The following is a 15,687-nucleotide window of genomic DNA, read 5'->3' on the forward strand; positions in this document are numbered from 1 at the left end:
TAAATGGATTTTCAGGAACATGCAAGGGACTAATGGAAGATGAACTAATTCAGTATTTTTTTCTATTTTTATGGATATTGCTTAATTGGGTCTCCTGACAGTAAAATATTCTGTTACCCAGCTCAGTGGTATATAAGTGCTACACTGTGGGCCTAGTTTTGGGGTTTTTGATATCCATAAAGACTTCCAAAATGGTGACAAGATCTGTGCTGTGCAGCATCCAGGGTCTTTGTGACCAAGCTGGGAAGAAGTTACTCATTCTTCATGAAATCTCAAGCTGTTCAAATTGCTGGTGAACAAAGTGATGTTAAAAGAGCCATCAGATGGCAAGGGTGGGCAGAGATAGTGGTGTTCTGCACATAACAGAAGCCTTGGAGATAGTTATTAATTTTGTTTGACTGCTGAATGAATTCCCATCAGCCTTGTTATATCTACATCAGTAGACTGCATGTCTAGTCTCCTTAAAATGGTAATACTTTCTTTTTTGTACTTTCTGGCAGTGGTGGGAATTTGCAGTTTTTACATAAATGATGAGTGACTTCGGTTTCACTGTCTTGAAAACTTTGTATAATATCTAATGTCATCATCCTATTTTATTCAAAGAAGGTGCTCTAGCAGCTGTTGGGTCATTGTGCTTATTCTGCAGTTAGTTTTTGTTTCAGCTGCCACCTCTCCAGTGACTCAGCACTTTGAGAGCGGGTTTAGCAGAGCAGGCACTTCTTTTTGTACCCTTTCGTTACGCAAGCAGAGCAAGAGCCCTCATTTTGCAGCTTCTTTGAGACAGGCATAATATAACTTAGTCATGTGGCTCGTACAAAACAGACCTTGCCATCTCCTTGGCTGCCAGTGAGCTTGACAGCAGCACTGCTCTGTGAGAACAGGGTAAATGGTGTGTGTACCCAGGGCAGGGAGAGGTGTGGATGCAACCACTGGGATGAGCTAAAGTTTCCCTTTTTAAAATTTTCTTCTTACTTTTTTTTTTTCTGTTACTTTATTTGCATGCTTCCAGGGAACACAGCCCTCTCATTGTTTGGGGTTTTTTTTCTGAAAGGAACAGCAGTGAGCTCTATCCTTATAGATGTGCATACTTCACTTTTGCTTTGTCTGAATTATCATTTAGAAATGCTTTAACTTGGGACAGCTGCTGTAGACATTAGCTTTGGATTTACCAGACTGGCGTGAAAGATCATTTCACTAATGTGTTAGCTGCTTCACTGAGACTTCGCAATCCGAGTTAACAAAAGCTCTATTTCAGTGCTGACTGATGTGCTCTGTATAAATGAGGGTTGAGGAATGCTGTGTGCATGTCACATACTTTAAATTTTGAGGATGGAGTTTCTTTTCAGGGGGAACACAGATGGGGAAATTTTGGCCTTCTGTTTGTCTCCAGCTTTGCTGTAGCTACAATTTCTAGAATTTTGGCCATGTATTTTTGTGCTTCCCACTCCCCAGGTCACAGGGGGTTTTTAGCGTGCAGGAAGACGTGTTGGAGGTCACTGTTGGATTGCATATAGAATCAGAAATAGCCAACACCCTTTGATACACACTGTCATTTTGTAATGAAACCTTTCAAGAACGCTTTCATTGAGTTTGTCAGCCAGACACTGCGATGCGACAGCCATGGCGCTGCCAAACTTGTCTATGAAACAACCTTTTTTTTTCTCAAGAGTTGCAGTGTAGATTCTTTTCACAGACTCTCTTCCTTGCTCTCAAGATAAGAGGCTGCTCTTTAGCTGTGTTACCTTAGGAACCAGCCAGATAAACATCCAATAAAATCTTTTTTTCAGAAGTTTCTTTCTGAATATCAGTACAAAATCTCTAGCTTATTTTCAGTAAAGCCGTTCCCCCCGCCCCCCTTTTCCCATCGTTCACTATGCTAGACAATAGCATTTTTTCCTCAAAGAGAGATGGTTATGTCAGCCTTTTTGGGTTTTTTTCCTACCCACAGGAAATGCATTGCCTTCATTTTAGCCTTAGGAGAAAGGATTTCTTCAACATACCTTCCTAAAGTTGAGATGCTATGTGATAACACAAGCAATACTTTCTAATATATCATCATTTTGATAAACAAGGTGTGCAAAGCTTTATAGCAAGGTAGCCTTGCTACGACAAGAATCTTTCCAAGGAACAAACAATAAAATCTAACCTTTTGTTGCTTACACGCCGCAACATTGGAAATTATTTTTCTTATTGAGTAAAGCCTTCTGTTTCAATAACAAGAATTAAGTGGTTCCTGAGGTAACCAAGTACAATAAATAAAAAGAACCCCTCACAACCAAATCCATAAATTCTAGAATGGGCTTAATAGTTAAAGCTATCAAATTTTTTTTTTTCTTTCTTCTTAACATGATGAAGTTATTGCTATTGAAAAAATGTGTTGGTTTTTTTTGTCTCCTGCTGGATGAGTAGAGCATGATCTCTTGCTGGTTAACCAGCAGCCTAAAGTGACAGGCAAATTCTGCTGCAGTGCTTTCCCTACAGCTGAAAAGTATTAAGGGAATTCATCAAAAAAGTGGGGGAGGGAGCAGCCCAGCACTCCACATACCTGTACTTCTGGAGTGTTTTTCCACTAAAACTGTTGGAGTGGCTCAGAATTTGTAGAAAACCTGCCAATTTTAACATGCTTTTATATAATCCTGTCTGGTAAAGGACAGTGTAGTCTTACTTGGTGATAGATTACACTTCTTGTTGAGTCTCTTTAACTTGAGAAATTAGCATGCCATGGCATGGAGCTGAACATTTTATTTCATCTTCTTTTCCTTTATGTGCACACCTTTTCTCTTTTATTTTTTCCCCCTCTTTCTTTCCTCTCCAAGTCTCAGCAAGAAACCATCTGGTATTTATTCCAAGTATTCTTATGAATGACCAATGCTTTCCTGGGTCAGAGGGTTCCTTTTGTGTCCTCTCTGTTCTGACCATTGCTTTGAAGTCATTAATTCTGTGTCTGAGGTGCAGGTGGTGTGTGTTGTTCTAGAGCTGATTGAGTAAATTGCAGAGATTAATATGATGCATCTATCAATGAAATATTTAATAAATGCAAGGTTTAATAATCACTTGTTGAAAATTAAACCGCACCTCTGGGGTGTGCACTAGAGAAGACCACTTGGTAGAATATTCTTGAATTATGAATAGTTTGCATTAAAGACATTTTAATACTCCTGTGGCAATATACTTGGAGTGTTATTTTTCTCTTTTCGGTAGTTTTACAGGTTTCAGAAATGAACCTAACACCAGTCTTAATCACAGAATCATGGAATTGCTTAGGTTGGAAGGGACCTTAAAGATCATCCCATTCCAACCCCCCTGCCATGAGACTGATTTGAATTTAATAAATAGGAGCACAAGGAAAATATTTTTTCTTTAAGCCTCAGGACTGTTTTAAGTAGAAAAGTTCAGTTTATGAAAGTAGGATACTTTTTTTAAATTCACTTTTGAAAAACTTTTGTGTTCACCTGCTGAGTTAAAATTAATTCTGCATGTAGACATCATGTGTGGGGAATGATGAAGAAATAATTTACTTTCTGGCAAACTTTGTAAACTTTACAGTACCACTGAGAACTGTTTTTTCCTCAGTATTTAGAGAAGATGATCCAAATGCTGGTGTTTATTTTTTTGGTTTGTCTCTGAATGAAGTCACTTTTAGCTGAAGGTTTTTGTTTTATTTGAGGAAAATTTTCAATTATTAGGTAAAAATGGGAGGAAGAGGACAACTTCAAGTAAAAGAAAACCCCAAAATTATGTAGATGTTATTCTTAAATGTATGTCATTATTGGAAGATGAAAAAAAATGGTGCAGTGGAAGATTCCTATGCAGAAAAGATGACTGGATATTCTCTTTCCAAAGTTAAGCATGAAATATGTTTCTAGTCAGCATAATCCACCTCATCATTCAGTTTAATACATATGATTCCTTCCCTTATTTGGTAAGTGTGATAATTTTTAAAAGCAGACCATGTTTTGGTAAACCCTTCTGGTTATGATTCCAGCACACTTAAGTTTCATTTTCACTAGTGGAATTAACTGAAGAATGCTGTTTTATAAACCGTGAATTCCAGCTTTTATTCAAATGTCGTCTGCCACATTTCCAAAGGAAAAGCCATTGTCTTGTAATAAGGAATGTGACATTCACCCTTTTATAATGTACTAAATTTAAAAATTAATACTCAAAATGAATGTCTGCTTAACTATGTAATTGCTAGAATGACTATGAGATACCTTGGCTATGAGAACGAGTTTCTAAAAGTTGAATTTGATTGTAAATCATGTTATGCAAAGCAACAAATTGGGATCATTTCTTCTAGAAATTAAATATTCCAGTGTATAATAAGATTAAAATCAGCTATCTGAGTTACTTTTCCTGCTTTCTTTTATTAATTTTCAATTATAACTGGGCTGATTGTTGATCCCTCTTTTGCTTGTGGTCAATCCATCTTTATTAGACCCCCACAAAAACCTTCTTGACTGGATTCTTAGTTTTGGTGGTATTTTGCAGATTTATGCTGTCTAAGAGGTTAATCTTGGAGTAAGACAAAGTCATAAATGCTGTATTGGGAAGTCTGTACTTCTGAGCAATGATTGCTGTGTGTGAATGATTTTAATTCTGTTTCTGCTTAGAAACTGCTTGAAGTCCAGATTTTTGTTCCAAAGACATGCTGACAGTCAGTGTTTGGACTATTTGTTGCTTTGTCCATGCAGTGAAAGAAAGCCTTCCAGTGCTGGAACGCTTTAGTTCTTTAAGGTGTGAAATTAGGAACATCCTTTATGTTGGGGACAACTTTGTTTACTAATAAAAGTTTTAAATTTTGCCTGCTATTTCTTCTCCTGTTGTGTCAACTTTGTGTTCAGCCACTAACTTCGTGTGTATTTGAGCAGTGTGTTGGTGAGGGCAGCCACTGAGGCAGTGTTTGCATAGCTCTGTGAAGGAGATCTCAATCCAGAGCCAGCATCGTGATCCCAATGTTGTAATAGCTGCAGCCTCTTTAGAAATCTTCCCAGTCATACATGCACTGAGGAGATTTTTAAATAGATTCATCAAAACTTGTAAAGGCAGAGTGGCAGCTCAAATAATAGCCTGCTCTATGCAGTTTCACTTTGTCAATCTTTATTAGATAAGAAATAGGGAATTTTGCCTTTTTATTGCTTATGTCATGCATCTCAGGTAATTCTTCTTAGCTTAGGATGTAGGGCATGTAGGAGAAAGATTTCCAAGGAGGAGTGCAGAATCATACGATGGCCATTTCTACAAAATCAGCTTGACAATATGATTTGGTTTGAAGTTGAAGATCTAACAGGTTGTCCAGTCATAAAGATTCAAATACTGTGGTACGATAGGAAATTCTGTTCACATTGTTAATTCTGCCTTCAATATATTTCCTCTCAGCCCTGCTCAAAGCCGCCCATCGATGGTCTCGTGGATGAACACTCCATCTGCTAACCCAGCTGCCACAAATGCTGCACTGCCCACTTTCTTCTTCCCCAACCCTGCCACTGGCACTGACAGAGCAGTGGAAAGGTACAGTGTGCACTTCAACTTTTGCTGGCTATTTATTTGCCTCCTTTTTCTGTATCTTTATAAAAGTAGTCTTCCATGGCATGTGAATGATTATCTCAAACCAGGAAATGCAACCTTAGCCATTCTGACGGAATAAAATACATGTTTACTGCATCTTATTTTTCCTTTGAGCACCTCCCTTGGTGGAAGGCACACAGGTTGAGCCAGTGGTTGGTTAATACAGGAGGGCTTTGTTTTGGGTGGACAATTCGTAATGTCTCTCTCTTGCAGTGTTTCTCTTAGGGTCTTTTAAAATACAGATTCTTTCTTTTTCCATAGCCACCTTTGTCAAATTGAGGCTTCTCATCCTAGCCTTCTTGCCTCTGAAAGACTTTCCTCTGTCTTTACCTTTCTCTGTGGTTTCATTCTTTTCTTTCACTTTTTTGTCCTTCTTCCTTCCATGTTATTTTCCATGTTTGGAAATATTTTGAGTTTTTTCGGTGAAGGTCTTCATCATCTTAGCTTTTTCCTTCAAGTTTTGTAATATTTGGTTTTCTAATTAAAGTAATGTCCTGGGTTGCCGTGTATTCTATTACCATCCCCATGAGCTGTTGAAATCAGGTGGGGCAGTGTTTCCTTGCCTCCTCCCCCCAGACTATCTTTCTGTTAATTGCCCATCATTGTCCTGCCACAAAACTCAGAGATAACTCCCTCCGGACTATCTTCTGTTAATGAGCCTAATCAACACTTGGCCTCATGACTCATTACCCCATTGTGAGATGCTCCACCCAGAGGGAGGAACCAAGCATCCCATCGTGGATATAATCTGGGACTCTGACCACCAGAGACAACCCTTTCCACTGGATTTCCAGAGGACAGGAGCTACACAGCCACCACTGGACTTTCTGAGGAAGAGCAGACCCCTTTACTACAGGATCACCGCTTCAGAGGACTGCAGCCACCGTTCTACCAGACTGCTACCACCACCCTGCCTAATAGGGACTCAGGTTGTATTTTGACTCTGTCAGTTTGAACCAGTGTTTTCTTTTACATTTTTTTCCTTTTCTTTAATTTCCATTAAATTGTTATTCTGACTCTGGTTTGTTTTCAAACTAGTACATAATTTGGTGCCCAATGTGGGGCTGGCTCTGAGAAAAAGTCAGAATTACAATTTTGTATAAACAGAAACCTATTCACCATGGTGCTCAGCTTGTCTACATGGGTACTGTATCTTGCTCTCTATATTTTTCCTCACATGGGGAACTACCTGCCTGTTGTGTTACTCCTGTTAAAACCAGGGAATGGTATGAGAATTGCTTTATTGGTTTATTATGTCTATAGCATAATAACCTGCGAGGCGATGAATACCACTCGGAATATATACTCAGTTTTGTTTGGCTGTCCTAGTCTGGGCTGCTATGTCTGGGATCTCTTCAACAATTGCACCTAGCCCCTGGTGGGAGGAGTAGGGAGTGGTTTCTTCCAGCCTTTCAGGCCAGGCACAGCAGTTTTTGAAAATATTGAGTTCCCTCTGGATGTTAAGGATGGTGTAATCTTCTTGTCAGTTCTATTCTCTTTTTTCTCTATGGCCTGCATTGTGTACACCATGCTTAGAAACAAAACACTACTTAGTGTGGTGCAACGTCTGCTTGAGGAGGAGGTAAAAAGGAGCAGAGCAGCAAATACCATGTCTACACAGACTGTCACACAGAAAGGAGCCAAAAGCAAAGCAACCGCATCCATTTCTACGCAGACGGTCACAGAGGAAAAAGGAGCCAAAAGCAAAGCAACCGCATCCATTTCTACGCAGACGGTCACAGAGGAAAAAGGAGCCAAAAGCAAAGCAACCGCATCCATTTCTACGCAGACCGTCACAGAGGAGAAAGGAACCAAAAGCAAAGCAACCGCATCCATTTCTACGCAGACCGTCACAGAGGAGAAAGGAACCAAGAGCAAAGCAACCGCATCCATTTCTACGCAGACCGTCACAGAGGAGAAAGGAACCAAAAGCAAAGCAACCGCATCCATTTCTACGCAGACTGTCACAGAGGAGAAAGGAACCAAATGCAAAAGAGCAGCGTCCATGTCTACGCAGACTGACTCAGAGGAGAAAGGAACCAAAAGCACTGTCAGCGTTCCCATGCAAACCATCACTGAACCAGAACAGCCTAAACCGATTGCAGTTGCCCCCGTTCAGAAGAAGAAATCAAAAAGCAAATCAGTCCGCATAGTGACCGACGAGGATGCAGCAGGACCTTCGCACCCAGCAGAAGAGGCAGAGCCAGAGATCATCACTCGGTCGCTATCCCTGGGTGAGCTGCGTGACCTGCGGAGGGAATTCACCCGCCAGACGAACGAGTCTATCCTGACCTGGCTGCTCCGCATTTGGGACACTGCAGCCAATGACACCATTCTGGACGGAAGTGAGGCCAGGCAGCTGGGATCTCTGTCCCGGGATGTGGTCATTGACCAGGGGATCGGGAGAACCCAAGAAACCCTCAGCCTCTGGTGGCGACTGCTTACAAGTGTAAGAGACAGGTACCTTTGTAAAGAAGACCTCCAGGTGCACCAAGGAAAATGGAGCACAATGGAACAAGGTATCCGGTGCCTGAGGGAATTGGCTGTGCTGGAGATCATTTTCTCAGAAGATGAGAGATTTCCTAAGAGCCCAGATGGTGTCCAGTGCACGTCACAGATGTGGTTGAGGTTCGCACGCCTTGGACCAGAGATACACTCCCATTACCTGGCAACGCTGCAATGGAGGGAAGGCAAGGACAGGGTGGGCGTCTTGGTGAACAAACTGAGGATTTACGAGGACACCGTCACAGCCCCGTTTCGCACCCATGTCTCATCCGTGGAAACAAGTCTTTTGGCTGAGCAAGTCCGGAGCTTGATTGAAGAAGGCCATCAGAAATTGAAAAAGGAACTTAAGGAAGAGATTTACCAGATCTTGCCAGAACCAACAAGAGTCTCTGCCATTAGGAGCTGGCATCCCCCAACCAGGGAGAGAGGATACACCCCACGAGGTAACCTCTGGTTTTTCCTTCAGGAACATGGAGAAGACATGAGTAAGTGGGATGGAAAACCCACCTCCTCCTTAGCAGCTCGGGTACGTGAACTAAAAAGAGGGACAACTACCACAAGAAGCGCATCTAGAGTCAACACTGCTCCGGTCTGTCGCACGCAGAACTCCAGACGGTACCGGAATGATAATATGACCGATCCTCTTGAAGGGACCTCAGGAATGTATTCACCGGAAGGGAGCAACATGCAACATGACCAGGAATAGAGGGGCCCTGCCTCTAGCCAGGTAGAGGAAAGGGAGAATCGGGTCTTTTGGACTGTGTGGGTCCGATGGCCTGGCACATCTGACCCACAAAGATACACGGCTTTGGTTGACACAGGGGCTCAATGTACTCTGATGCCATCAAGGTATGTGGGAGCAGAACCCATTTCTATTTCTGGGGTGACAGGAGGATCCCAGCAGCTGACTGTACTGGAAGCTGAAGTGAGTTTAACTGGGAATGAGTGGCAGAAACACCCCATCGTGACTGGCCTGGAGGCCCCGTGCATTCTCGGCATAGACTATCTCAGAAATGGATATTTCAAGGACCCAAAAGGACATCGTTGGGCTTTTGGAATAGCTGCTGTGGAGACAGAAGATATCAGACAACTGAGTACATTGCCTGGCCTCTCAGATGACCCCTCTGCCGTGGGACTGCTAAGAGTTGCAGAACAACAGGTGCCAATCGCCACAGCAACAGTGCACCGCCGGCAATACCGCACCGACAGAGACTCTGTGGTTCCCATCCATGAGATGATTCGCAAACTGGAGAGCCAAGGGCTGGTCAGCAAGGCCCATTCACCTTTCAACAGCCCTATATGGCCAGTGCATAAGTCCAGTGGAGAATGGAGGCTGACGGTGGACTACCGTGGCCTGAATGAGGTCACGCCACCATTGAGCGCCGCTGTGCCGGACATGTTGGAACTTCAGTACGAGCTGGAGTCCAAAGCAGCGAAGTGGTACGCCACTATTGACATTGCCAATGCCTTCTTCTCCATTCCTTTGGCAGCAGAATGCAGGCCCCAATTTGCTTTTACCTGGAAGGGTGTGCAATACACCTGGAACCGACTGCCCCAGGGGTGGAAGCACAGTCCCACCATTTGCCACGGACTGATCCAGACTGCATTGGAAAAGGGTGAGGCTCCAGAACATCTGCAATATATCGATGACATCATCGTGTGGGGAAACACAGCAAAGGAAGTATTTGAGAAAGGAGAGAAAATCATCCAGATTCTCCTGGAAGCTGGCTTTGCCATCAAAAGGAGCAAGGTCAAGGGACCTGCCCGAGAGATCCAGTTCCTGGGAGTAAAGTGGCAAGATGGACGATGTCAGATTCCCACTGAGGTCATCAATAAGATCACTGCGATGTCTCCGCTGACCAACAAGAAGGAAACACAAGCTTTCCTAGGCGCCATAGGTTTCTGGAGGATGCACATTCCCAAGTACAGCCAGATCGTGAGCCCTCTCTACCTGGTTACCCGCAAGAAGAATGATTTCCACTGGGGCCCCGAACAGCAGCAAGCCTTCACCCAGATCAAACAGGAAATTGCTCACGCCGTAGCCCTTGGCCCAGCCAGGACAGGACCTGAGGTGAAGAACGTGCTCTACTCTGCAGCCGGGAACAATGGTCTGTCCTGGAGCCTCTGGCAGAAGGTGCCTGGTGAGACTCGTGGCCGACCACTGGGATTCTGGAGCCGAAGCTACAGAGGGTCTGAAGCCAACTACACTCCCACAGAGAAGGAAATCTTGGCAGCCTATGAAGGAGTCCAAGCTGCCTCAGAGGTAATTGGCACTGAAGCACAGTTGCTTCTGGCACCCCGACTACCAGTGCTGGGTTGGATGTTCAAGGGAAAGGTTCCTTCCACGCATCACACCACCGACACCACATGGAGCAAATGGATTGCTCTCATCACACAGCGTGCCCGTATTGGAAACCCGAATAGCCCTGGGATTCTGGAAATTATAACAAACTGGCCTGAAGATGAGACTTTTGGATTATCTTCTGAAGAAGAGGAAGAGCAATTGACTCGTGCTGAGGAAGCCCCACCATATAATGAGCTACCGGAGACTGAAAGACGTTATGCCCTCTTCACTGATGGTTCCTGCCGAATTGTAGGCACTAACCGGAAGTGGAAAGCTGCAGCATGGAGCCCCACACGACGAGTTGCACAAGCTACCGAGGGACAAGGTGGATCGAGTCAGGTTGCAGAGCTTAAAGCCGTCCAGCTGGCTTTGGATATCGCTGAACGAGAGAAGTGGCCGAGGCTCTATCTCTACACCGACTCATGGATGGTAGCTAATGCTCTGTGGGGATGGCTGGCTCGCTGGAGAAAGGCCAACTGGCAGCGCAGAGGGAAACCCATCTGGGCCGCTGAGATTTGGCAGGACATCGCCGCCCGAGTAGAGAAGCTGACCGTGAAGGTTCGACACGTGGATGCGCACGTACCCAAGAGTCGGGCTAATGAAGAACATCGCAACAACAAGCAGGTGGACTGAGCTGCCAAGGTGAAAGTATCACAGGTGGATCTGGACTGGCAGCACAAGGGAGAATTATTCCTAGCTCGTTGGGCCCATGATGCCTCTGGTCATCAGGGGAGGGATGCAACATACCGATGGGCCTGTGACCGAGGGGTGGACCTTACCATGGACAGCATCTCACAGGTCATCCACAGTTGTGAGACCTGTGCTGCAATCAAACAGGCCAAGCGGGTGAAGCCTCTGTGGTATGGTGGACGACGGTCAAAGTATAGGTATGGTGAAGCCTGGCAAGTTGACTACATCACCCTTCCCCAAACCCGCCAAGGCAAGCACTACGTGTTGACCGTGGTTGAAGCAACCACTGGATGGCTGGAGACCTACCCTGTGCCTCATGCTACAGCCCGGAACACCATCCTGGGCCTGGAAAAGCAAGTCCTGTGGAGACATGGCACCCCTGAGAGGATCGAGTCAGACAACGGGACTCATTTTAAGAACAGCCTCATCAACACCTGGGCCAGAGAACACGGTATTGAATGGATATATCATATTCCTTATCATGCACCAGCTGCTGGAAAAGTTGAACGCTGCAATGGACTACTTAAAACCACCCTAAAGGTACTTGGTGGGGGGACCTCCAACAATTGGAAAGTGAACTTAGCAAAGGCCACCTGGATGGTCAATACCCAAGGGTCCATCAATTGAGCTGGTCCCGCCGAGTCTGAACCCTTGCACACAGTGGATGGAGATAGAGTCCCTGTGGTACACCTGAGAGGTATTTTAGGAAAGACTGTTTGGATTAATCCCACCTCAGGCAAAGGCAAACCCATCCGTGGGATTGTCTTTGCTAAAGGACCTGGTTGCACTTGGTGGGTAATGCAGAAAGATGGGGAAACCCGTTGTGTACCACAAGGAGACCTAATGTTAGGTGAGAACGGTGTGTAGGTTTCACTGTGTATATATATATATATATGTATGTGTGTTTAGAGTTTAAGAAGGTATTGATTTGGGATGATGTAGATGGTAATAGAATAAGGGGTGGATAATGTCCTGGGTTGCAGTGTATTCTATTACCATCCTCATGAGCTGTTGAAATCAGGTGGGGCAGTGTTTCCTTGCCTCCTCCACCCAGACTATCTTTCTGTTAATGGCCTATCATTGTCCTGCCACAAAACTCAGAGATAACTCCCTCCGGACTATCTTCTGTTAATGAGCCTAATCAACACTTGGCCTCATGACTCATTACCCCATTGTGAGATGCTCCACCCAGAGGGAGGAACCAAGCATCCCATCGTGGATATAATCTGGGACTCTGACCACCAGAGACAACCCTTTCCACTGGATTTCCAGAGGACAGGAGCTACACAGCCACCACTGGACCTTCTGAGGAAGAGCAGACCCCTTTACTACAGGATCACTGCTTCAGAGGACTGCAGCCACCATTCTACCAGACTGCTACCACCACCCTGCCTAACAGGGACTCAGGTTGTATTTTGACTCTGTCAGTTTGAACCAGTGTTTTCTTTTACATTTTTTTCCTTTTCTTTAATTTCCATTAAATTGTTATTCTGACTTGGTGCCTCCCACTGGTTTGTTTTCAAACTAGTACAAGTAGTAGGGTATATTCACAAATTCTTCCCAACACTTGATAACAAAATCCTATTTCTTATTATGGCTGAATTTTTGAAGTATAATATGCTCTGCCTGTTATTGAGTTCATTGCTGACTGGCGCTTGAAAAAAATTTAACTGTAGTTGAAAGTCGAGTTTGTCATAAAAATAAGTGTGCAGAAAGTTGGGAGTATGATATTCAGAAATGCCAACAGTAAGCTGTGAAGCTTCAGCTTTGGCTGTGTGCATGAATTATAAGCCTGTAATGATGCATGTGAGATTGTGTTTAAAGTTTTAGTCATCTCCAAATGTGAATGGAGAGAGGATGGTTGAGAGAGTGTCTTCATAATAGTAAAAAGTTGCTATAATTCATAATTTCATTTTTCAGTGTTGCCCACCGAAAAGCAAGAGCAGTTTATCCATGTGAAGCAGAACACAGCTCTGAATTGTCATTTCAGATAGGAGCAATATTTGAAGATGGTAAGTACTGCTTGCGTAAATATAAAGCAATGAAAAACAAATAGACAAAACTGCTAAAATGGCTTTGGATAAAAATACAAGCCTGACTGCTATTCTGCCAACATTGCTGATGGCACACAGTTGGTGATGGAGATATTTTCTGGTATGAAGAAGCTACTTAACATATCCTTAGCACTGTGAGGCAATGCTTTTGATTTTGGGTGAATAGACTCTTTGAATTGGTATAGTTTTTGAGCATCATTTAAATGTGTTGTAGTACCAAAAAAAAGGTTATTCAGTAGAAGAAGAGAACACCTTGGCCAGTGAAACTGAATTTTTTAAAATGTGAACTCTTGTTGTAAAATAACACATGGGTTTTCTTTTAAAGAAAAAAAAAAATCTGTTTAAGGATTTTCAAGCAAACAGAGTGCCAGGTAAATCAGGTGAACAATGGAGGAAAAAGACATTTTTTATGTGTTTTTACTGATTTAGATCAAGGTTTGCATTAGTCTGTGCATGTACTTGTAGAAAAAGGAATATTCACTGAGGTGCAGAATGAAGGACTGTGTTTAATGATTTCTATGGATCCAAATGTAGCACTACATATGAACATCCAGAAGGTGATTCCTGTGCTCAAGACTGTGTTCTCAGTGAGCTTCCATGGATCTACCCTTCAGCAAGTGCACAGGGACTTCAAACTGATAGGAAAGGTTTTAGTTTTCAAACCTTTTGCCAATGACTACTGTAATACAAATTCTGAAGATGCAGAATGGGAAGCTCAGCAAAATCTTTTTTTTTTTTTTTTTTTTTTTTTTTTTTAATAGTATGTATAATAGGATATTCTTGTCTTCTGTCTCCTCCCAAACAAGTAAACAGCAAGCTTGGTCCAGACTTCAGTTCTGTTTTTTTTTTCAACATAAAGTGGTCTGGTGTCCTCACTAGGTTCTTCCCTACCAGCACCCACTGTACAAAATCATTCTTGATGTTTCCTATTAGAGCTGCCTTGCAGGCAAATCATGTCTGAATCAAGTTAGGTGGGAAATCTTTTAAAGATGAATTAGCGAAGTGATTGCTCTTTTTAAAGTCCTTAACACCAGCTATTTTAATTTAAGTTTTTTAAAACATGACTGATAGGGATCTTCAGCAGACATAAAACTGTGTATAGGAAAGAAAATCTAGTGCATGGTGGAAAAGCTATGATGTCTGGGAGAGGCATTTCTGATGCAGAACAGCAAGGGTTGTGTTGGCATGGGGCAAGAAAGTCTTCCAAGAAGCAGTTCCTTGTGTGTCGTGTTTTTGCATGAGAGCAATGTTAAGATTCTCTCCTTGCATAATGAGAACTCAAGAAGTGGTGGCAAAGTCCCCGTGATTTGGTGCAATGCAGTCTCAGTTGAGTTTTTCAGCTGGAGAGTTGGATTGTCCCAGAACAAGTATGGAATTTGACTCTGGCATCTGTGGAGAAATGTTTCAACTGTAACTTTTTCCATATCCTCAGACAAGTAATGTTTGAAGCTTGGGAAAAAGGTTGCATGGATTGCAGTTGGAAAACTTAATTGCAGATTTCCAATGGCAAAGCTCACATTTCCTTAAACACATTTGTTTTGATTTGTTCCGCTCTATCCTGGTTATTTCACAAGCGTTGTCCATGTCCTGCAGGGCTCTCACCCTCAGGTAGGCTGTGGATTGGCAGAAAAAAATGGGGAGAGCATGCAAGTAATAAGGCAGTAACTGGGTGTATGTAAAAACCTAATGGTCATTTCATAATGTTTCCCAGTAGGTTTTGTCACGGATGGCTCTTTTCATGCCAAATGCAGACCGATCTCCACATTTGAAACCTCTTAAGTGCCTCAACATGGGCCTTTTCTTTTTGTAACAGGCACCCCCGTGTCTGTGCTGAAATCAGATTCCAGTGAATCAATTCAGGTTCTTTAGTTACTCAATTTAAATTCCCATATGCCCTAATAAAGCCCCCAAATGAAGAATTAAAGTAATAATACATCAATTCTGCAGCTCTACCAATAACCTTAACTATCAAAGTGACAACGCATCAATCAAGTTGACATACAGCTAGTATCAACCATTAAAGTAACTGTTAAATTAATGTCTACTAAAAAGTGCTGCTTCCATTAGTGAAGGTTTTATCCATCTCTCCTTTCTCCACCTGGCCTGTCTCACTTTCTAATCCTGTCTCTTTTCTTCCCTTTTTCTTTCCTCGCTTTTCTGCTTTGTTTCCTTTTTCCTGTTTCCTTCCCTGTTCTTGGTTTGTCTTTCTTGGTCCATAGATGTTGATTGCAATGGTTCTCTCTCACCTGTCATTATTCTGGATGAATTTTTCTAGCTGCTCCAGCCTCAGACAGGATAATGGCATTTAGGGAAGTAGTCTTGCACCTGTCAGAGCTGCTAAATGTAATACTGGTGCAAGAAGGTGAGTTTAACCTTTGCTCCCATCTCCATTTTCTGTTTCTGAATGGGGGAAAAAAATCTGTCTCAGTTTGCCAAGGTTAGATTTGCTAATATTTTAAATTAAGCTTTGCATCACCTGATAGGAATCTGTAGAGCACCTTAGCATTTTCACATTCAGGTGTTTTC

At 43.0% G+C, this 15,687-nt stretch overlaps 1 protein-coding gene across 2 annotated transcripts in view; it reads left to right on the forward strand.

Moving 5' to 3' along the window:
• The window catches only part of ARHGAP10 (Rho GTPase activating protein 10), a 145,430-nt gene that overhangs the window by 123,801 nt on the left and 5,942 nt on the right, over positions 1-15,687 (forward strand). For both annotated transcript variants that reach the window (XM_048305191.1, XM_048305192.1), the window contains 2 exons: positions 5,380-5,511; positions 13,028-13,119. In XM_048305191.1, the coding sequence (XP_048161148.1) occupies positions 5,380-5,511; positions 13,028-13,119 (224 nt within the window). The remainder of the gene's footprint in view (positions 1-5,379; positions 5,512-13,027; positions 13,120-15,687) is intronic.

Source organism: Corvus hawaiiensis, chromosome 5 (assembly GCF_020740725.1).
Source record: "Corvus hawaiiensis isolate bCorHaw1 chromosome 5, bCorHaw1.pri.cur, whole genome shotgun sequence".
In the NCBI taxonomy this organism is placed as follows: domain Eukaryota; kingdom Metazoa; phylum Chordata; class Aves; order Passeriformes; family Corvidae; genus Corvus; species Corvus hawaiiensis.